This window comes from Dermacentor albipictus, chromosome 10 (genome assembly GCF_038994185.2).
Source record: "Dermacentor albipictus isolate Rhodes 1998 colony chromosome 10, USDA_Dalb.pri_finalv2, whole genome shotgun sequence".
Classification (NCBI taxonomy): Eukaryota; Metazoa; Arthropoda; class Arachnida; order Ixodida; family Ixodidae; genus Dermacentor; species Dermacentor albipictus.
The window spans coordinates 66,422,497-66,446,956 of record NC_091830.1 but is presented as its reverse complement, the minus strand read 5'-3'; the positions used below and the strand labels follow the sequence as shown (position 1 = coordinate 66,446,956).

The window sequence follows — 24,460 nt, the reverse complement described above, 5'->3', positions numbered from 1 at the left end:
ATCTCAATCACATGGAAAATGGGCAATCGTTCTGCTGGGAAAATGCTCCACTGAATGTGATGAAGTTTGTTGAATATTCAATAAAAAGTTACGATGTACTGATTTCAGAGCACATATATATATGCAGCCTGTCCACATTTTCATAAAGAATTACACAAATTGCAACATTACAAAACACAATACTTGAGATATACAACTCTGTCCATATATATAGCAATTCTGTAAACTGCATCGAACGCGGACAGAAATGTTATACGCTACTGGAAATATAGCACTCATATGTAACTATTACATTTGCAAATGCCCGGCATACGTTATGGCAAAATTACGTAAGGTTAAATTCATTGATCTTTATAAGATGCACTTTACAGTAATGCAGTAGTTGTTTTTGATGCTGAGTTACGAATTGTAAACTTCGTGCTTCGATGTTTTCAATGTTGCCAATTTCCGGCAATTCCTCCAAAACACGTCATGCCCTAAGTCAAAATTATGCTTGCTGCAGTCACTGTAGTTTAAGTATCTCTTTTAAATGCAACAAATTTCGTTCAAGTAGGTTGAGTAAACAAAAAAAAAACATTCCTGTGTTTTAATCAACTTGAGTAGCTGGCCTCAGAGAAATTACCGAGCTTAAGATTTCTCATAAAAAATGCACCGCGCTTGTTCTATAAGAAATCCATGAAACAGAACGTTAGCGCATGCGGTATCTCTCAAAATAGAAAAGAAACGAAAAATTTTCCTCCTATGGATTCCATCTTTTTTCACTGGGTGGACGTCGGCAAACTAATGAGCAATCTAAGAATTTTTCCGCCTTGTGTCCCTGACTTCATAAACTCAAAGATGTTAAAATGCACGGAATTGTTTTCATCTATTATTTTGTGGAAATTTTTGACCAGTCTTTACAGCTTTCTGCCCTGCCCAAATACTGGAAGCCAGCTTCCAGTTCATAAATCAGATTCCGGTTCATAAATCAGGTGACGTCCATTCCGTTAATAATTACCATCCAATTTCCTTAACGCGCATCACACGTAAAATGTTGGAGCATATAATTTATTCACATCTTATTAATTTTCCCGAGACCAACTTTTTCTTTACCAACGCGCAGCATGGCTTTAGAAAATTATTTTCCTGTGAAACGCAGCACCTCTCTTTTACGAACGATTTGTTCAATAATGCGGATCAAAAAATTGACAGCGACTGCGTATTTCTGGACCCCATCTAGAGAGCCTTAGATTCTATTTCTCATGATTTACTGATCTTTAAACTTTCCCTTCTTAATATTGACCCCAAAGTATTTGCATGGCTACAAGATTTCCTCTTTAACAGGACCCAGTATGCAACCGCTAACGAATTTTCGTCGAGACCTTGTTCTGTAACATCCGGAGTACCACAAGGCTACTTGGTCCATTGCTTTTCTAATCTACTATAATGACCTTCCTGACTGTATCTCTAATTCCACCATTAGGCTGTTCGCGGACGATTGTGTCACCTCTCGCAAAATAACTAACCTTAGTGATTCTGGTAAGCTACAGGACGACAACCTGGATAGCCTATTTAACTGGTGCAACAAATGGCTAATGCAACTTAGCACAACTAAATGCGAAATCATGCCCGTCTCCTCTAGCTCTTCGACTTGCGATGTATTCCCACATTATTTTCAAATATTCGACCGTTTGAAAAAGATAGAAGCACGACATTTACAAATTCATAGCTCTGCATCAAGAACAGGTATCGCGAGTCTGTAAACCGCACCCATTCGATCATTAAAAGTGGACAAATTCGGTATTTCATTTTACATCTTACGCGAATTTGTTACGTTGGTTAAGAGGGTTCTGCAAAATCTGTATTTCCATATTACTAAATTATCTTATATTCATGTGTAACATACCTATTTTGCCCGCTTTAGATGTACTATTAGATGCAATTCACAGAATTGTTACATCGTTTTTCGTTATCAAGTTATGAAGTTGTAAACTTGATAGTTTCGTTTTTTGAAAATTTTCTATTTTTCCCACTTTTTAATAAAAATTTACGACCTAACTCAAAAACTCGAAACGAACAGTCACTACACTTTAGGTTTGTCTTTTAAATTCAACAAACCTAGTCAAATTTGGCGCAGTGGTTGCCGAGAAAAACGAATTCTCCTTTTACATGTATTTAGATAGGAGCACCCGAGCTAACGCTTCCTCTTAAACAGGAAGTGTAAAAACGCATCGAATGGAAACAGTGCCACTGCTAGAGCAAAGAAAGTTGCTGGGGTACCATACATTCTTTGCATTTCGCATAATCTCAGGAGAATAGTGGCAAACATTGGAGTTATTCTTCGCGCCTTAGCGTCTAAAGAAGCTACGTAAACAGGTTAATACAGAGAATAACAAAAGGCGCGCATGTTCTACTCAGCATCGCAAACAATTTGTAGCTTGCACTCATAACCTTGTCTATGCCATTCCACTTTCGTGCGGAAGAACGTATGTTGACCAAACCGGCAGATGTATCAATGAGAGATTAAAATAGCATCGATATAACGTCACTACGGTAATCTCGGGTCATTTGGGTATTTATTGCCGAGATTGTTCTTGCAAACCCATGTTTGAAGTACTTCCGTTCTGTATGGGGCTCGAAGCAGGATGACAGGGGAGATTGTGCAAGCCTACGAGATTGCAAAATTACAAAAAAAGGTGTGTGAGAAAGCCTTAAATGTCGCTATCTCAAAAGGAGATACGGTTGCATGGTTTATCTTTGTAACCATTGCAGTATATGTTTTCACAATGCCTTGCACACGTCTACGGTTGATCCATATGCACCCCTGAATGCTGTTTTTTTCCTGTCGCGTTTGTTCCCGCTCGTACGGTATATATACGTCGATGCGTGCGAAAATAAAATCTATAGTTAAAAGTGAAGCGCTATCTCTGTGTATATGTTTCTTTCTACGTCGTCATTCAATCGCTCTTATACATTCTATTTTGGCAAATGCTTCCTTTTATCCAAGAAAAAAAAAGACGACGCGCGAGCAGGGAACACCTGCAGTTCTTACTTTTACACCTAAATGTGTCACCATAACAGTTTGTCGCATTATTTTTTTTCTTTCTCGTTACTGATCTCCCGTCATTGTAGGTTGGAAATCTGGCGTCTTTATTCGTCCTTGCGCGTCTGACTTGAATTAGGGCTTCACTAGCGTGGAGTATGGGCAGTGTTTCCATAGAACACGTCGCGTCAGCTCCAGCTGGTGCCTTTCGAGAACGAGAAAGGCCCAAGAACGACGACGGAGTAAAGGAGAACGAAGCGTTCATATTTCATCCGGCGACGCAACTGAGCCTGCCAGCTCTTGACAACTGTGCCCATCGTCGACTTGCGCCGGCCGTATACAGTATGCGAGAATTTTCGCCACCGAGTCAGGCATGTTGCGCTCGATTTAGGCCGGTTTTTTATCCATGGCAATACCGCCGTTTAAGCCACTCATACTAGCCCTCGTCGTGGCTGCTGTAGTGCTGGCGAATCTGGCTATCGTCGGACGACATCGGCTCTTTGCAAAGGTGTTGTGTTGCATTGTTTTATTTTTCACTGATTTGCTGTTTTCCGGCTCATCTAACTTATTTCTGCAGGTGAGCTCGCACCGTCGATGTGTCATAGGCTCCCGGATGTCGTCCATTACGCATTTCCTATTCTTGAAGTCGGCGCTCTAGTGGGCGAGATTCTTGTGGCGAAGTGCTCCTACAAACCGACAGCCCTCGCGTGCCTTTTGTAACAATGCATCCTTTATGATTTAGGAGTGGCGAAGTTACATTGAGGCACGTTTCGTACGCTTGAATCCCTTCGTGAATGGAGGGTTATACTCGGCTGATTAAACAATGGCGTATCACTTTATAGTTTATCGAAGGCCTTCTGTTCTCTTCATTCTATCTACCATGAAAACAATGCGCGCAGAAAGTGAGACTTTCAAAGATGTCGGCGTTCGAAGCCTTATTAGACCTAGCAATTGTATTAATATGGCAACCCATGAAGGCAGTTATGACTTCGTGGAGCATCTAATGACAAGGTATATAACCTTCCAAAGAGAAGCTTTACTGATTATGTGCATGTTTTCCCGAGTATTAAGACGCTACTGACGCACTTACAGTGCTTAACAAGTAACCATTGCAGGCCTTACGAAGACAGCGGGTATTGCACTAAGCTAATGTTATTTGGTGCGTGTCATGAATAAAGATTTATTATGCTTTGAATGACACTGAATAGTCAATTGTTATGCATTGGTGTTTAGTAGGCTAGATAAACCGCAAGATAACACTATTATTAGTGCCTAAATCCTAAACGTATATATGTTAGTACGTTTATCTTTACACAAGAACTATTAAACTAAATGTGGATGTGGCCAAGTTAAATAAGAACGATGAATATTGTACAAGTGTTAGTATAAATATCAATATTCAACATTGATGCACGCAGAGTTTCAGCGCCAGCTGCGCTTCGGGTAATTGTTGTTCCTCTTGCTCTTCGCATTAGGCGAAAGAAAAATAAGCGTTTTCTGCTTTGTTTTATTTCTTTATTTTACGCAGGAATGCTCGTCCCACTATGGCGTCATGTTGCAGTTCCTTAGACTGATCATTTATGTGCTTTTCTATATATAGGCTGCACTCTATATGAATTTGTTATACCCCAAGAACACTGATAATAAAAAAAAGGACCGAACTAGGCGAGCTTTACAAAACAGCGTAATTTTTTTATTGTGATACCATTAATTGATCTGCTTCAACAGCGGTTGCTTTTCACTTTTATTCGAATAGCGTAATCACGGCTCTTATCGCTACTGCAGGTAAATGATAGTAGCACTATTCGTTCACGATTTTTTTTACTAATTTAACCAAAATATGTTGTCCAAGTTGAACACGTTCGAACATTTTGTGCTCTGGATACCCGCTGAGAACTGCATAGTTTCTGCGGCAATTCTCACTGAATTTTCAGAGGGATGCATTAGGCACCATGTCTACATTCAGGACCACTATGTGTGCTTTCTTAATTAGTTCACGTCTACATTATTTATGAGCGAGCACACACAAGGGCACGCTTGCCTGCGTTAAGATAAGTGTATAGGCCAATCACAGTAACGTCGGTTATGCATGGAATGACAATACAAGCCATAAAATTGGAACTGTGCAAGTCGGTGGAGAAAAATGATGTGCTGCGAGAACTGCAGATCGGATTCAGGCTCGGCAGACGCTTAGAGGAAATGTTTGTACTAACTCAGTGCATGAAGATTTCAATAGCTCAGAATAGATATTTATCTAATTGTATTTCTAGAAATTAGAGGACCCTATGACAACGTAGACATGGAATTGTAATAGGACATTCTGAATCACGAATGCATAGATGACGATTTCATGGAGCTGCTGCGACAGATATGTAAAGACAACCGAGTGCAAGTTGTGTGGTAGGGTGGAAGAGGTAATGAAGTGATGGGAATTCTCCAAAGGATCAAGCCAGGATGTCTCTGTCTCCGTTGTTGCTCACAGTTTATGTTAAGGGCACATAAAAATGTCTGGAACACAATGAATATGGCTTTGATTTATCCCACATGTGAAATGGACAAATGGTGCGACGAAAGCTCGCCTGGACTGATGTATTTGGACGACATATTGCAACTAGCGGACAATAAAACAAATTCACAGACACTTGCGAACATGTGTGGCAAGGCAGTGACAAATCTATCCATCAAAAAATCAGAAATTACGATATTTCTTGAATAGATTTGTAATTACATGGTGTCAATCTAACAGCAAGTTATACTTATAGTCAAGCAATATGATCACATGGTCGTATACATGAACGAAGGAAACACCCAAACACCTACAAAGACAATCTGAAAATAAAGGGGAAGCGGAATGCTGAAGCAATGAAGCACAGAACACTGTGGGGCCAAAATAAGAATTACGTGGTGCGTGGAATATCAAAAAGAGTCATGACGCCAGCGCTAACGTTCACAAATGTCATTATATGCTTAAAGTCCGATATCATGTCGCAGTTGACCAAAGATCGGTAGGCCGGTTGGTTTTGGGAGCCCACAGTAAAATCACAAATAAGGCAATGCAAAGTGACATGTATTGGGCCTCTTTTGAAATTAGGGAAGTACAGATTGGATGAAACTAAATGGGCAGTAAAGTGCTTAAGTATATGTACCTGAAAACGTAGCCACAGAATGGAGGAAAAGGTGAAGAATGTTGACAATCAAGTACAGGTTGATTGAAACTGTGTACAGAAAACAATGAGTGATGAGAATGTGAGAGAGGCAAACACAGTTAAGTGGATGCAAAGAATCGAAACAAAAAGAACCATAAATATTTACAAGAATGAGAAGAAAGAAATTAGGAGGAAAATCTGCTCGATAAGACAAAGGGCAGTGCCTTGCTATTTGAGGCTCGAGCCGGTTGCTTAAGAACAAAAACACACCGCAGCAAATATTCAAAATAAGATGAGGCCCGCGTATGCTGCAGCGAAAATTCGGAGACCAATGAGCAAATCCTAATGAAACGTGAAAGGTTTCACCAAGTAAGAACCGTTGGTAATGTACACTTCCAGAAGCGCTTGGGTTTAAAGTGGATGGAAGCGTCAACCGGTCAGCAGTCGACATAAGCAAGAGGCGTTTCGTGTGTTGTGCAGCAAAATCAGGGAAGATATTGATATGGCCGGATACCTTATGGTCACAGCTAGAGGTACGAGGTAGGTTTTCAAGGGAAAAGTATTGAGATGTACAAAATATTTTAGATAAGAAACGTACATAGCATACCTGATTAAATCAAACAGGGTAGGTGACTATTTGTCACCGCCCTGTTTCAAAGGGGATCCCATAAAGTGATCATCATTTTCCTCATCCTCATTCAAGAAAAGAAATTCGATAGGATCAGCGAAAGTACACTTCAGAACTCGTTTTGATATTTTCCTCAGCTGAGCATGATTATCTTGTAATTCACATTCCTGAAATGCGATGAGTGCTTCACTGCCCGTAGTGAATTCAATTGCAATTTCACACAAGAAGCCGTGCGAAAGCTTTAGTCTTGAATTCTGCAAAGAAACTATTTTCCGTATCAATTTATTTCATTCCACGCAGCTTTCAACGTGCGACTGCAGCGCTTCCGTCAACCGATCCGTCTACCCGGGAGAAAAAGAAAAACGCAGTGAGGTGGACGACCTAGCTAGAAGGCTCGTCCGAATCGAGGCCTACTGCAAGAAATACGCCGGCATCTTACAGGCAGAGAGCTCTGTGGATGACTCGGCGAACGTAAGCAGTTCAATGTGCACACGTGGCCCGCGATCTCTCTATCTCGTGGACACTAGGCGCTTCGCATTCTGTTCCGTACCGAAGGCTGCCACGTCGAGCATCAAGGCCCTCGTCCTGCTGGCCGAGAACGTTTCCGCGGTGGCTGCCGACGCCGACGGCATCTACAGCGCCTTCCGGCGAAGGTTTCGTGTCCGGTGCCCCAGCGCCTACGTGAGAGACCACCTCGTCGCCAACTACACAAAGGCTATCACAGTGCGACACCCGTTTGAAAGACTGGTCTCGGCGTATGTGAACAAGATTCGCACTACACGGCCGATGATCGTGGGCGCCAAAAGAATGTACAGAAGCGGCTTCCGTGGTAGTGGGCCCAACGGGACCTTCACGTTCGCCGAATTCGTGAACATCATACTGAACACGTCTGCGGAGACCTGGGACCCGCATTGGGCGCCCTACACCCGCCGATGCCGGCCTTGTACCATGAGGTAATCCAGCTGTTACTACAATATCAAGTGGTTGTTCAGCTGTGGCTGCACTGTTCTATCGAGTAGCATTAGGAAATATATGCCAGTCGTATTATACTGAACTTTTTCTCACATTGCTAACTTATCGGCTTGAAGGTAGCTAAGAGGACTAGAAAAAAAATATCAGAAGAGATCTATATATACGGACCGCGCAAGGACAAATGGAATGAAAGATTCTATGCGTACTTTTTTTTAATTCAATTCAATTGGATAACTCTCACTAAAACGATCATTACTATACTAGTCAGCTCACGTATACTTAAATAGGTACTAAAATGTGTTAGGCTCAGCTACGTTGACACGTTTTCTTCTGTTGGTTTACAGTATTTTTCCGAGTGCCAACACATGGCTTTAATGCGTAAGAAATTTCCGCCGAGACGCAGAGGCGCTTATATTGGAATCGCCCCGCCAAAGCGGACGAGTTTACCTGATCAACACGTGACCTTGCTCTTTACCGTTCTCTATGAATTAGCCATTGCTGATATTGTACGAGAGGTACCACCAATTAGTTAGCGTTCCTCTAAATTTTCATTTGTCATTTTCTTCATTGCAGAAGTTCTATGCTGGCTACTAATGACGAATTTGTTGTTACGGAAGACCGGTCATTCAATCCAGCTCGAGTTATTAGTTTTCTTTACTATTCATATTTTGGTGAGCAACTAAAGCAGGGTACGACACATTAGATATCGCACGGATCTAGCTCATAATGTAGCTTAGAATACGAAAAGTACGAGTGGTTGGGCAAGCGATGTTGTGATATGCATAGCTTTGCTTAGAGTAGCGAAATTACATCGAACCAGCCGAATACGGCAGACAACTGATGCTGTGACGAGATTATAAAAAACTGCGCACATTGAATCAATCAATTACAAGGCAGGGGCCAACTTCAGATCACTCACACTGCCCTTCGCCAAAAAGCCCGCATGCAGTAGGCTTCTTATGACGATGATTATTATGATGCTGATGACAGTGTTTAGTTCACATCACTTGACAAATCTATGAAGTGTACATTTCATCTAGAAAAAAGGTCTTGAGTTCACTGGGGGGATTGCTGTCCTCTACAACGCAACATTGCATTTCGCATAGTTTCCTCGACACCGCAGGAATCGCAGTCGGTGCTATCAGTCATTCCAATAAAAAATGTATATGCATTGGTGAATGCGACGCCCAAGCATAAGTGGCACAGCATTGTTTCCTCAGTTCGCAGAAGCACTGGTAACAGCCGCAGTTGCATAAAGGGGTCGAGGGAATGCAATCATTCTTGCGTGAATTCAGGTGTGTGTAACTTCTCTAATGTCATACAGTGTGCTACCTTGCTTAGGTGTTGGGCTACGTCGGTCCGCGATAAAGGTAGAGAAACAAGGGTCAGAACATATACTCTGCTACTGCCCATCTTTTGAAAATGAAAGACATGACCTCTCCACAGCTCTCAATCAGCTAGATAGAACATGGTTCACCTTGAACAAGATCTTTGGACCACGGCCTCGCATATCGCAGCTACAAAAGGCCACATAAGCTCTGCTGCGATATTTGAAAGCTACTGGATTGAGTCAGCGTCTGTCATCCGGACTGAGTGACCGAACAATATCCCCAGTAGACTTTCTATTCTTCTTTTAATTTTTCCGTTCCCTTTTCCCTTTTCCCAGTGTAGGGTAGCCAACCGGGCTCAGTCCTGGTTAAACTCCCTACCTTTCCTTTATGATTTGCTCTCTTTCTATCTCTCTCACACACACATTTCGCTTTCAGCCAGCAACAAATTTAATGGCTTGGAACCGGCAATAAAGCACACCGGTGATATTCAGGCGTTGAAGTTGGCAGTGGATTAAGGAATTCGCTTCTTTGAGAACATTGAAGTTACCCTTCTCAAAACAACATGCGGTCACGCTCGTTGAACATTGCATGGCCACGTTGCAATTGTTATTTCATGAGTGTCATTTACAGCTTGTTCAAATTGCTTCTCGCAAGAACCGACGCTTACACTCGGAATTCGCTAAAAGAAATGTGTATGGTACGCCGAACTCTCCCGTTTGTTCAAACAGGCTTCTCCTCGAGTAGCCATCGTATTATCGCTTTAAAACCTGGAATTTCCGGGTTTCCAATGTTCAAACATTTGATTAGATTTCTTGTTCTCGCGCATTGTGGCCTTCGTGATTATGTCATTATGGAGAGAGTTCTTTGCCAGAATTTTTTCCCGCTTCGCCGAGGTTCTACTCCTCTGAGTGATTGAGTTAGAAGTCAAGCTCCTCTTACGCGAAACAAAAATGCCTTAACGAGAATAGCTCGATTTCTGAAGTGAAGGCGCTAAAGTGACGGAGGACAAAGAAGAAACACACACACACAGGGCGCCTCCGTCATTTTAGCGCCTTCACTTCAGAAATCATGCTTAACCAACACACCCAACTATCCATCCTAACGAGAATAGCTCGTCGTTTAGCTCGTTGCTTGGGAATGCGACGGACTGAAGGCATTGCGGAAATAGCTGGCCCAAGGAGGTGACGTCGTTTGAGGCTTGGGTGCCACCAGGGGCTAGCATCAGGGACCCTTAACTCATTGTGAAGCTTCGCGTGTGAAGCTTCAATAGTGAACAATAACTAGCTCCCTTCCCCTTGCTGAAAGGTGTAGAGGCCTCATTTAAATATATGTTGCTATGTCTCTCTTTCTCATAAAGGTACATAATCGTTAAAATTATGTATGTATTACACAGCCCGTGTGCTGAGGGCACTTACTTTATGAAATGTGCTAAACACCACTCCATCTCCTTGTGTTTGCGGGGTTCATCAGAATGGTGCTGTTCATGGGTTAACAAGCATGCAAGTGACATACTCTTAAAAATCAGTACTTTATTTACGCGTACCTGTGTGTGGGACCACTTTTTTGTAAACACGATTGCATTTTCAAATGCGGAGAAGTAACGTTTTCGCTTTTGGTCTCACTGGTCAGGTACGACATCATTCTGAAGGTGGAATCGCTTCACCGAGACCTGGCCTCCTTGCTGCCAAGGATTGGACTAGCCGGCTGGTCGTTCCCAAAGAAGAACACAAAGACAGTTTCTGAAGAATCCGACGCTGATTCTGCGCATTATTTCGCAGAGCTCACGCGACAGCAGGTGCTTTTGTTGCATGCGATTTACATGTATGACTTCGAGTTATTTGGCTACACACTTAGCGGATATGCAGCTCCAGTGCATTGAGATATTTAAGGAAAGCTTAAGTACAAAAGAAATGATGACGTTGCGTTGGAAATGAAGAAATAGGTATGCTTCTGTTGTGTTCAGTAGAGGACGCTTTGGGAAACACGTGCCGTGCCACAGCCTCTGCTGAGAGTGCACGAGATAAAGCCCTGCCAATTCTATCATTCAGATGACACGGTGACCCGCAATACATTTCAGTCAGTGTGCTTGAAGTGTGTATATACTGCAATACTGATTACATCTCGCGACGGCTCTGCGGGTACAAGTATCGTCATTTGGCAAATGCATTTGCAGTCCTTTGTAGCAGTTTATCATCCGTAATGTGCTGTTACAATTCCAACCTAAGTACAATGTAGCATTACAGCCCAGTGAGTGCAGACAAGATTAGTACGCCTGTATTTCATTCTACCCAGGAATGACACGGTGGATTTGTAACCGTTCTGACTGTGTATGGATGGCAATGAGAGCTTGGTCGCTTTGATTGCGGCAAAGATCTGATATAAAGTATACACGCTTTTACCGTTACATTTAAACGGGAAAGCCTAACTTGTCCGCATTTGCAAAGTCAAGGCAATAGCTGAGCACGATTCCAACGGAACCCCATTCTTGTAATGTTGTTTGCGGATCTGTTCTTCCTAGAGCCAGCACATTGCCCCCATTTGCCGGCCACACGCTGGTACGTTTTAGCGAAATAATCGATGGATCAAAACTGAGTTTGGTGAGGCACGCAGGGGCACAAGCATGTTCTACTCAAAGAGGAGATCCTACTTTCAGTACTCGTTTTATCCTTTCGCTGAAATGTAGCCTTGACGAGAACAATAGATAGGCGAAGATACGTTGAGAACAGCCAACGCCACAGCTGCAAAAATATCAAGCCGCAGAAATAATTTTGATCAATTGAACGCTTACCACTGGCATCAAACGGGCACGCATCTAGTGAAATTCGTGTGGGCCACGGCATCGAATAACAAAAGCACTCATTCGAACAAAAGACAATTTCAGCAAACCCTTTGTAACAAATAATAATAAAAGCATCAAAACGCCTGCGGCTGCAAGCAACTTCGCAAGGACCCTGAGTTGACGATGCCCTTGCAAGCGCTAGTTCCAAGTCCTAGCTATCTGTAATCACCGGATGTTTAAATGAGAACGTTCCCAGAGCATATTAGAAGCAAAAATATTCATTACCTGGATGGTTGCGGCATGACTCTATTACTCCAGCTACCGAAGAGGCAAACTCATACTGGCTCAACTTACGCGTGATTATGTGACACGGAAGCGTGCTCGTGCATTTTACGCGTAGATGCTCATGACTTCGTGAACATACTGCAACAATGTGAAATAAACAACATAATTAGTTTTCACCAAGCAATTACACTTTTTCTTTAAATGCAGCTGAGAAACCGCGGTAGCTGTGCTCCATTTCACAAGTCGTTAGCTGCACCGTGGAAGCTCGATGACTTATTAGCCGATAGCAAGGCTGAATGCCCCTCGAGATGGGCTCATTCGCACCACGTCGTCTGCTGAGCGGCTACTCGATTCCCGGTATTCGACATGCCTGCTCAAAGGTCCTAACATGTCAGCTACAGCCTTTAACGTACCATGTACCAAGCAAAATAAAGCTCTCTATTCCCGACAACAATCAGACAGTTAATCCCGGAAGTACATTCCGCTGCGCAACTATATCAGCGGTGTACGCCTCGCACTTTGGGCAGTGCTGCAAATGATTCGGGAGATAGAGTACAAGTAATGTAACTTGAAAGAGCGTAGGTTAGGGCGTGTTGGTATTCCATAACTGAGGTTTTTTTAGCGCACAAAAAGGGACGAGAAACAGTGGCAAGACGCGGACACAGCACTAACTTCCAACGATTGTTTTATTGCACGAAGCGGTGCACATACATATAGGTAACAGATACCACCGTAGGCGTGCGCATATGTACTGATTTCTAATCAAATGAGACAGTAACGAGACATGTGTAATGGAAAGTTAAGATGATATCAAAAATGAAAGAACGACCATGCATAGTCATTTTTTTTTTGTAATTGCAAGATTAAAATGTAATCGCCATCAGGCCCCCCTCTGTGCCACGTTTAAAAAATCGAATTCTTTTCTTGAAAGATCGATTGAAGGCGCGCTAACACAAGCGTTCCCCAAACTAGCGATCTTCGCTGCTTCAATAATCTCACGTGTTGTTTGCGCAGGGCTTCTTCCTATCACTGTGCACTGTTAATAAATGGGACTGTACCCATGCTTTCTGCAGTGAAAACCCAGATGCCCCACTCCTCCAGTTCGCACATTATTTGTGTGTTCATGCAACCTGTCATTTGCGCACCTTCCCGTTTGGCCGATGTATTTTTTGCCGCACGACAGGAGCAGTTCATACACGATATTGTTCTCACAATGAACGTAGCATTCCTTGTGATTTGTCCGACAACTGGGCTTCTCAGAACCACAGCAGCTGGCCTTGCACAAGTTGGACAGCTTGATTGGTGCTGAAAAGAGGACGCTTACATTTGCGTTATTGCCAATCTTCTTCCGTCTGTGCGAGATATTGTGGATGTACGGTATTACTGCGCGTTTCTGCTTCACTCGCACATTTTCCGGTGAAGTAAACTGTTCATCCTGTCGCCCGCGTTTTGCGGTCTTAAGGAGACCTTCGGCCACAGCTGTGATGATATGCTGCGGGAAACCGGCCTGTTTCAGGCGATCCACTTGCGCCAGAAAACTGGACAAACACTTATGAGGACATGAGCGGCGAAGCGAATTCATTAGGTTTGACTTTGCGATCCCCCTATTAACAAACTTAGAGAGGCCCGATGAAAATGGCAGTAGCGCTTTGTTCGACCTTGGTTCATATGCCCAGCACACCTGGTGTCCCTCAAAAAACATTCTTATATCGAGAAATCGCAAAGTACCATCCTGTGGCGTTTCATGCGTAAGAGTGAGCGGTTGTAAACACTTGTTGAAAAGATCTAGCACTTGCGTGACATTAAGACAAACAAGGTAGTCGTCAAAGTACCTATGCACCTTTTTTTACATTTGAGTTTTCTAATTTGGCATCCAGTATCCCGTTTACACGAGCAAGATAAAGATCGCTTAAATTTGGCGCAATACAGGAAGCAATGCAAATTCCTTCTTTCTGAAGATAAGCACTTCCATCCCACTTGGAGAACGTCGAGCGCAGATACCTAGACAATAGTTCAAGAAAACCTTGTGAAGATATGCAGATGGTGTTTACAAACTTCAGTTCATCGTAAGCATCAATAGCCTCTTGAACACATACTAATAAGTCATGATGTGGCAGTGAATAATATAGAAATTTTACATCTATAGAGAAAGCTTTCAAATTACTGTCTACATGCGTCTTCAGGTAACCTATTACTTCTTCTGAGTTCTTGGTCAGAAAGGGATCATTCACTGCAAGCAACTTCAACTTGCGTTGAAGAAAAATCCCTACGGACTTTTGCCAAGTTCTACCTTGCGACACTATAATACGCAGTGGCCATTCCAGTTTATGGGTCTTGATCAAAAAAAAATTGTTGGAATTGTCGAATTGTTGGAAATTAGCGCTGTGTCCGCGTCTTGCCACTGTCTCTCGTCCCTTTTTGTGCGCTAAAAAACCTCAGAGTACCAGTGCCTGAGAGCACGAGTTGATTGCTTCTATCCTGACTGGGGTAGCCGCACTCGCGTGAGAGCTAAATTCAAAGCGTTCGGGTATCTGCTTTCAGTGCCCGTAAAAACCCCTCGCTGATTCAAATACATTCCGGAGACCCCCACTACGGCGTGCCTCATAATCGAATCGTGATTGTGACAAATAAGGCCCGAAAACACATTTTCTTTACATATTTATTTCCTCTAAATTCCTGCTCTGAGTCCTCTCACTACAAGCTAACTTAAGAGAATTTTTCGTTGGACCATTATTCAAAAAACGACGAGGAAATGACGAACATATCTGTTAGCCTACATCAAGTATTGGAGTCACTGTATTCTGCAGCCTGTATCATTATTCGAAGAAGCTATACCGTGAACTCACGCCAGCGCATGCTCGGCGAATAAATGCCTGTTCTAAAATCACCTAGAAGTGAGTTCACGCTATTTATTCACACGATATGTAAACACCCAAACGCCACTGCAATATACCTTGCTGAGCTCTTGGTAACTAAAAAATGCACAAAAAACAAGAAAAAGAAAACACAACGAAAAAAATACTTTCTGGTATTGAGTTTGATTCGTTTTAAAGCAGCTGTGAGCGTATGAGAGAAGCAGTTGTGAAGGGTTCCGGAATAACTTGGCCAATGTGGAGCTCTTTAACATGCATTTCAATCGAAGCATGCTAGTATTTTTTTTTATATTTCGCCCCAATCAGAATGCGGCCATCGTCGACAAGAATCGCACAAAATACGGGGTGCTCCGCACTAGAATATCATAGGCACCGTGCCATCATGGCAGGTTTGGAATTCGGAAATGCAAAGTAAAAAATAAGTATGGCTGAAACACGGAACCAAAACAAAATTCCATTCGCGCACCCCCTTGGTTAAGCACGCGATGAATACTAAAAAATAAAATAAAATAAAGAAATGCGCGGAATCGCGAGCGATGGGCGAAACGTCACTCCCAATGGCGCAACTCACGCTATTTTCTCTTCACGGAAACGCAGATTACACAGCTGTTTCTTTCTTTTTTTTCATACTTGGGTCTTATGCGACCGCAAGCACTACACCATTGGCCGCACTATGGCCTACGCTGTTCGCGCTCTCATCTTATTTCTCGTAATGAGAAATTCAGACAAAACAGCAATAGCCTGCGAGGAGGACGAGTGTTCTATAGGTAAGTTTATTCGTGAATCTTTCTGAAAGTAGGTCGCGCGCTATGGCCCTTTGCGCTTCATTAGGTTTCAAGTTGCAGATGCTGTTCTTGAAATGGTACATACGCTGTCTGAGGAATCGGATTAGGATAGGTTAGCACAGAATAACGTCTGCTCGTTAACTCACGCACAAAACACAATTCTAGAATGGGCAGGTTGCTAAGAGGGAAAGAGAAAAAAACGTGAAGAAATACAGGCAGGTCAACCAAGCGAGTGTCTGCTTTGCTACCCTGCGATGGTGGTCTGGGAAAGGGGGAGTAGAGACTGTTAAAAGAGTTCCTAACAGCGTTCTTATTATCGAAAGCTTCTTTTTGCAATGTCTCCTTCTTTAATATTTAAGAACGCCCGACAAAGTATTCCGGTTCTCATCCAAATAACCGATTGCGCTTATGGAGCTTCCTGGTTCATTCCAGAGCAGTTGTCGTTGAACACAATTCATTGCACTTACTTTTTGTTCTGATCATAACCCGTAGAAAGATAATATATACATTACTTTTTAGAGCTAGTTTATTCCTAAGAACTTTAGCGTGTCGATGAACCCGCTACTTCCTATTACGAGCACTATGATAATCAGTCTTCGCTGTGCCAATATAATTTTACAGAGTGCACTTACACCTTTAAAATACGTTTACCAATATAGGGTCCACCGCACCTATTATCGTAAGTTCACCTGAATAACTACCGTGACCTAATTAATACTGTAGCAGTTGCCACCTTGTTAGCCAGCTGATGCTTCTAATATTTGTCAAGCGTCGGGATGACGATCAATCACGAAACTTATTGAATCAGAGTTTTGTAGATAAATCGCACGTTCAGTTAATACAAAATTTGTCCTCTTTGTTTTCTTTCAAGCGCACTGTTGAGAATTGCTGAATATATTTCATGGCAACTGGTGAGGCCTTTGCTATTTTAACTGCTTCAGCAGTGGTGGATTAACATTGTACTGACACAAAGAAAAGAAAGCGAGCTGAATGGAATCTACTTTATTCTCGAGCGAAATTTGAGAGATTGGTTTAGCGAGTTCTGATGAGCACTCGGAACAAAATTTCAAAAGCACATTACATATATAACTCTGATTTCCACAAATGTTTTCTTTTTTCCTTTTTCGATAAATGCAATTTTCACACAGCGTAGCTAATATCGCTGTTTCTATGGTGCTTTGACCTGTCGTATGTAGTTGAACCTCGAGCTATTCTTGAACAAAATTTACAAATCGGATGTTATTATAGTAGCATCCGAGTGTCTATTGATCCCATAATATGCAGGGACAAATACTTATGTGTTAAAATTGGTCGGAATACTTATGAAAAGTACTAAACAAAACGAAGATTAAAAATTCAGCTCTATAGAAAACGTAATTCCTTAATGCTCGCTTGTTTGTGTTAGAACATAGAGTCACGTAACATGGTAGCACAAAAAGCAAGGATGGACATCCTATTCGTGTCTTTTGTAACCTGTGATCAATTTCTTTCGCAATATTCCAAAAAGGAAAAGTTTTCACAACCAGGTGTGTAAAGGATGCTGACAGTGAAAGGTACACAAGATCGAGCTGTCATGTATCAGCACACAAAAGAACACAATGGTCTAGCAGAAGGCACGACAGCTGCCACTGGCTCTTCAAATGTTTTGCAGCACAACACAAGGGTATGTCTCCTCCGAAGTTCCTTGAATTCGGCCTACTTGTTTGTTAGTAATAACTGTTCCTACCTATCACCAGTACTCGTAAAATTCTCTACTTTCAGTCACCTGCAACGGAGGGAGTGTATAGGTTAAAGAGAAAACAAATAACGCATCGTTCGGAAGATTCAACAATGTATAACCTGTACGAAAGCTGAGTACACTATTTCGAAACTACATCGGCTGCTCGGTGCAAGTGCTTAACTTTGTGCTCCTTTTGATGCGGAAGTGCGTTCCGGCGTGTTTGTGTCACAGTGAGGACGTCGGCGCTTTGCACGCAAGCGGCGATCAGCTCTGCCTCGCAGGCGGAACGGTCAACACGCATGTCACAATTTGCTTTTACAGCTCCATGTAAAAGCCGCCTGCCACTCGCTGGAAACGAATGCCTTCGCCTTTTTCGAATGAAGAAATCTAGGGCCCGCGGTTTTGTGCTTATTTTCTGTTTCGTATTCCGTGCTCGTGTGGTACCCGTCTCGTAGCTATATATAAGGAAAACGCTTTATGGTACATCACTAACAAACAATGTGATTATAATTTCTGTGCACGCTCTTGAAATGTTGGAGAACTTTTTTGAAGAGAGCTCGCCGCAATATACCAGGAATATGTACAGGGAGAAACAGGTAGAAGCAAAAGTTAGTTGACAATGTGGGCCGCAGTGGGCTAAGAAGTGTAGAACAAAATGAAAATGGACATGGTGAGAGGTTTGATATTATAAAGCGACATTGTCCTTGACTGACACGCTTCCAAACTAATCAGTGAAACTGCGCTATTTTCCCACTATTTTTCAAACTCAGGCACCAAGGCTTGCTTGGAGAACATTCCGCTTAATCTGGACTCCGTTACATGTGTAAGAATTTCGAAGTTCTTGGCTCTATTTGTTTTTCACAACTTCTACATTTCACTTTGTGTCGTGTAAAAACTTTACCACTCGCTTTGTTATGATTCGGAATACCTATGGCATCAAGCACCCATGAAATATGTAACAAATGTTCAGTGACAGCTGGTACATCTGAACCAGCGAGGTCGACGACGTCTATAGCCGCACGGCAGTTAGTATAATATCTAACGCAGTATGTATTGCAAGAAAGTATCCCACTCGTAGTACTAGCCAGTGCTACAATTATACCAGCACCAAATTTATATCTTTTGTACTCGTTCTTCTGAACATAACGTATAGGTAACACTTCAGTACCTTTTCTGAGAGCTTGATCTAAACACCACAACTCCTAGCTACTCTGCTGCGTTCTGTCATTAAAATGTTCATTTTCTTGAAACCTTTCCCTATGATAATACACCATCGTGAGGTCAAAGTTTATGCAAGCAAAAGACGCAGCTTCAATAGCACGTAAAGTGCTGTTTTAGAGTACCTTGCAGGGAGCACATGATGATATACCCGAGTATAGTGAATTTCGGCTGAGATGCTTAAAGGGAGAGTAAAGCGAAACAATTAATCAGTTTAGACTAATGAAGCATTGTTTGAGAACCCTGCAGGCAGTCATTTAAAAAAATAGTTTGATTATTAGATGAGAAAATGAAGGTCCAAGTAGCAGTATTCGAATGTCGCGCCGAAACCCCAGCGCCGGTACTTCAGCGTGACGTCAGGGATTCCAAAGTATGTTTTCGCATTTGGGCCGCGTTGGCTGAATAAAGGTTCCTGAAACTTGCTATGTTTAATATTTGGTTCCTTTAGAAGACAATGTACTCAATCTGTACCGCTATATGTAATTCATAGGCCCTAGAAGATGCCATAAAAATCATAGACGTCACAGCCCCCAAGTGCAGAAACTTAAGTAGGCGTCGCCGCCCGTATTTCGTTCTTGCACTTTTTCTGGCTTACGAAACGTCTTATCATTGTAAGAGTGGTGTTTTTGGTGTTGTAGAACGGCAATTTACTGATGCAGAAGAAATCATTTTTCACTTTAATGTCCCTTTAGGAATAATTGCTTCGTTGCCCAGCTCAAAGAAATCTCCCACATTTACACGCAGTTTGTGCTTAAATGAACTTCAGAAATGAAGTAGAAGAAATACAGCCCATTGTGCTTCTACTAACTTGTATTTATTAACTGCCACAAAGCATTTTTGGGTAGCCAAACACTTAATTTCATGCATGGTCTCACGGTTTGCTTATTTTGAAACAAACATCGTTGAGACACCACACAGAGGGTTTCTGAAAAGTTTAATGAACGATAATGCACAGCAGGAGGTATAATTGCTGCGAACTAAAATTATGGGACGTATTGGATATTTTTCTTTTATATATATATATATATATATATATATATATGTGTGTGTGTGTGTGTGTGTGTGTGTGTGTGTGTGTGTGTGTGTGTGTGTGTGTGTGTGTGTGTGTGTGTGTACGTGTGTGCACTAAATGCTGCAGACAGCGGCGCAAGTTGAATTGATGAGGCAAGCAAACTATTGCAGGTGGCGGCGCCAGGTGCGCAGATGAAGTTCCCGTCATCATATCGCTGTTAGCGCTCCCTAGCGCCTTATCCATTCTCATCGAACCTTTAGGCGCACCATTACGACCTTATCGAGAACGCGATCTGCGACGCAGACAGGGAGTACCCACTGCTGATAGCTTCGCTCGCTGTGTTCTCGCCGCTTCGCGTTGGAGAGAGGTGCGCGTGTCCATGTCTTGAAAGCGATTTGCGAAAGGAGCAAGGTGCGGCGTGGGCTGAGAGATTTGTGAGCGCTGTGTTCTCGTCGCTTCGTTCGCGTTCAAGCGATAGGCAGCACGCTGCTGCGGACTCTATCTATATTGTATGCGTGATTCCAAAGAATGTATGCACCTTTTGCATCTCTTTGCTGAGTGCTTGAAGCCTACTTGAACTCCGTCACGGGCGGACCCGGTATCCTGACCGGCCCACCGCTAGCGGCCCACTCGGGCGTGCCGGTATAGCGTTTGAAAACAGAAACATCGCGTTTGCGCGAGCACACGCGAAAGCGCAACTGTATGTAATATTATTCTTGTTGCAAAGTCATTTGGCCTTTTGCAAGTTCTGTGCGTGTCGCGAGTAAATCTGCAAATGATATGCAGAATATTTACCGTGTATGTGTGAGGTTCGACTTGGCAATGAGCGAGTTGAACGTACTTCTTTCGTTCAGTCAAATATGTTAGACTAGGTTTCCTCAATTATTCCTCAAGCAGATTGTAAGTAGAATCCGTTTTTTGAAAGGTCACGGCAATGATTCCTTGATGACATTGATTCAGACAAGACTGCGCGAAGTGCTACGTTATTAGGTCGTTTCTGCAAACGCCATTAGTCAACCAAGTGCGTGTGGTTTTCTTCATGAATAGCATTATGAAACATCTTTCCAGCGCACAATTGAACATGGACGAGAAGAGAAAGACAACACGAACGCCGGTAATGTACTAGAAAGTATATCGCTAAGTATGGACAGCTGCAGTATGGACCAACTCGCCCAGCTGTCCATACTTAGCGATATACTTCATGAAGTTGTTTGTTCTTTCAATATTTTGCATGCACGATATATTATGAATATTTGAGTGCAGTTACGCGCAAGAAATTGTATAAGGACCTTGTAAGTGATTTGTCGCCTACAGCGCTGTATGAGCTTTGTATGCGATCAGGCCTGAAGCAGACGTCTTAAAGAGAACAAAAAGATGCCACTAAAAGCATCAACAAAGTCTTAGTTCTTTCGACTTGATAGCGACAGACTTCCTGTTAAACCTTGGCAAGAGAAAAATAGTGTATTTGTTTCGTAGAATACAAACTGCGTAATTTATTAGAAATCAGAAGCAATCGACCACATATTCATGGCTGCTGGAATGCCATATTCTTATGGGATATCCTCAAACGAACGTTAAAGAAATAATTGCTGGTCACTGCTTATGGAATTCGCTTCCTGTAGTCAATTAAAACCGGACGCTTGCCCTATGAGATGGGCATGTTGATGTACCGTCAACAGCAAAAGTTTACGGGATGCGGTTTCCCCTTCAAATGTGAATTCCTGCAGTGTTAAGGCATCACACTTCGTATTTAATGAATCACTGTCTAGGTGGCGAAGGCTACTACATGCTGGAACATTTAATTCGAGGCTGTGTAACCATGCATCGCGAGAAATCAGCATCTTGCCAGATCCTGCGTCCCGTAAACTTTTGCGGTTGACTGTACCTACACCGCGTATGGAAAAGAAGAATGGCTGTTCGAAATGCAGATGCTCATACTCGTCCTCCCAGAAAGTATTTCATAGAAAATGCCACGTATATAAGAGAAATCTGCCGGATCCAAGAGGAACCACCAGTATGGATTATGCTGGCTGATTTTCTGCCATTTAAGCTCTTTCAACTCTCACAGGCCAGATAAGAATTGTTGCCTGCCATTTTAGCATTTACACTGTTACGATTCCCTCGTGTATGCATGTATTTCGTGCTTCCTATCCTCAAAATACCGGCAATAAAGGAAAGAATTAGTGACATTTCACTTCGAGAGTGCGGGCTACGTACAACCGTATGGACGCCGCCGCGTTTATGCACAGCGAGCGCCACGGCATCTAAGCGCAAACGGAAAAGCGCGAACGTGCTAGCGGACCCTACATTGATCCCGCTGGTGCGACGCCTGTTGTGGCAAAAGAAAAGCGCAAGTGCTATACATGCAAAGAGACGCCCCATCCACATTCTTCGGTATTCTATCTTTCCTAGTAGAACCCGGGGAAGGTTAGCCAGCGCCACCTCTCCCAGACCTTGGCTGCAGCCAAGGTCCATGAGTGGTATCAGGCTGTAGTAATTCCTATATTAAAGGCAGGAAAGGACCCATCTTTAGTATCCAGCTATAGCACTCGCGAGTTGTATATGTAAGCACTTCGAAAAAATTATTGAACGACGATTGCTGTATTATATGGAAAATGGCTATGCACTTGGTACATATCAGCGGGGGTTCAGAGAAAACCGATCAACTGTTGGTCACCTTGTTCGAATAGAAGCGAATATAAGAGATGCATTTGTCAAGAAGCAATATCTTTTTTCAGTCTTTTTCGATATTGAGAAAGCTTATGATACAACATGGCGCTATGGAATACTGCAAGACCTATCTTCTATGGGGGTACGAGGCAGTATGTTGAGTCTTGTAAAATGTTATCTCTAAAACCGGACTTTCCACGTTAACTTGGGAACACCTTTTCGAGACTTTTAATTCAGGAAACTGGTGTACCTCATGGAGGTGTCCTCAGTTGCACATTGCTTATTGGTAAAATTAACTCGCTTCGTTCTACCATATCACCTACAATTTCTTATTCTGTTTGCGTCGTTCACGTCCAGATAGGTTTTTTAAGTGTTGTAATCTGGGCATCTTTGAAAGGCAAGTCCGGCGAGCTGTTGAGAAAATGTCGAAATGGACAAACGAGAATGGCTTCAGGTTCAACAATCAAAAAAGCACTTGAGTGATTTTCTCTCGAAAGAGGGGCTGAGCTGCAGATCCTGCTACTGAGATGCATGGAGTGAATCTGCCTGTACTTAGCGAGCACAAATTTTTTGAAGTATATTTTGTGCCAAAGTTAATGTTAATCTCCACAGTAAATACTTCAAGGCAAAGTGCCTAAAACAGCCAATATATTAAACATATTGTCACACTACTTGGGGCAGTGACAAGAGATGGTTAATGAATCTTTATGGGAGTCTCATATGTTCTCGCCTGGATAATGGGTCAGTCGTATATCAATCTGCAACACCAACCGCACTTAGGATGCTTGATTTTGTCCACCACTTAATGCTCCAGTTAGCGACTGGGGCTCTTAGAATAAGCCCCGTTCCCAGCCGCCATGTTGAGACAAACAAGTGGTCACACAATCTGTGTAGATAATATTGCAGCTTTAACAACTTCTTGAAGGTCCCTTCAGAGGGCCCTAAACACTCCTACCACCTCGTAATTAATGACCTCTCTTCAGCTGCCCAGTTTTTGCGGCGACCAGAAGTAAGAGTGATTTCTAACTGCGTATCAGAAGCCTCGCTGACAACGTTGGCATCCCATTTTTTGACAATCGAATAATGTCACCGCCGCACACAACACCACCCTGGCTGTGGCAATACATTGAATGTGATCCATACCTCGACACACTCGTGAGGCATGGATACGCAGTAACGTCCTAGAATTGCAAGGAAAATACTCGTGCCCTGAATTTTATACGGACGCTTCCAATCTCCTGGAAAAGTTTCCTTTGCCGCTGTTGGATAATCTTTTACGTTGTCAGGGGTTCGCAAAGCACAAATGAGTATTTTTGATGCCAAAGCGTTTGCGATAATGTCTACTGTGAAATACATCACAAAACAAAGGCTTAGCAGAGCTTTAATATATAAACACTTGCTAAGTCTGGTAAAAACAGCCATATATTTGAAGGAGCACAAAAAACCTGTACTTAATTAGCTGTACCCTGAGCTTCGCATGGCATATCTATCCCACCACCACATAACCTTAGGTTGGGTGCCAGGGCATAGATGCACTGATGACAATGAGCTCGCTGACCGTAATGCAACAACTGTCCTCCCTGAAGCCGTGGGCAGCAGCGTAGTAGTGTTAGTCCTCGATCGAAAAACCTCTCCTGCATATGAAGTTGAAAGAATACTGGCAACAGCGGGACAAAGAAACGCAAAATAAATTATACTTAGTAAAACCCCAAATGTCGAACTGCGTCAGTGGAAAAAGAGCAAGGCAAACGGATGTGGCACTCACCCGAATGAGAATAGGACACACATTTGAGACGCATTCTTACCTTCTCACAGGTAATGAACCTCTCACCTGCAGCAGGTGTAGGAAAATTCCCGCTGTAGTACATGTCGTAATGGAATGTAAGCACTTAGAAGCTCAGAGAAAGAAATATTTTTCCCAAATTCGCAGGTGTACTCTACTACATCCTGCGTTATTCCTTCGAGCAGAATCACGTTTTAAACCAAACACACTGATGGAATTCCTCCCTAATGTTGGCA

General features: G+C 42.7%; 1 protein-coding gene across 2 annotated transcripts in view; it reads left to right on the top strand.

Annotated features, from left to right (window-relative positions):
* Positions 1–3,366: 3,366 nt before the first annotated feature.
* The window catches only part of LOC135899774 (carbohydrate sulfotransferase 9-like), a 30,399-nt gene continuing 9,305 nt past the window's right edge, over positions 3,367–24,460 (top strand). Inside the window, exons 1-5 of one of the 2 annotated variants that reach the window (XM_065429105.1) lie at positions 3,367–3,530; positions 7,097–7,749; positions 10,729–10,894; positions 18,312–18,364; positions 20,840–20,885. In XM_065429105.1, the coding sequence (XP_065285177.1) occupies positions 3,429–3,530; positions 7,097–7,749; positions 10,729–10,894; positions 18,312–18,364; positions 20,840–20,885 (1,020 nt within the window). In that variant the 5' untranslated portion in view covers positions 3,367–3,428. The remainder of the gene's footprint in view (positions 3,531–7,096; positions 7,750–10,728; positions 10,895–18,311; positions 18,365–20,839; positions 20,886–24,460) is intronic. The other variant, XM_065429112.1, reaches the window with a different exon arrangement.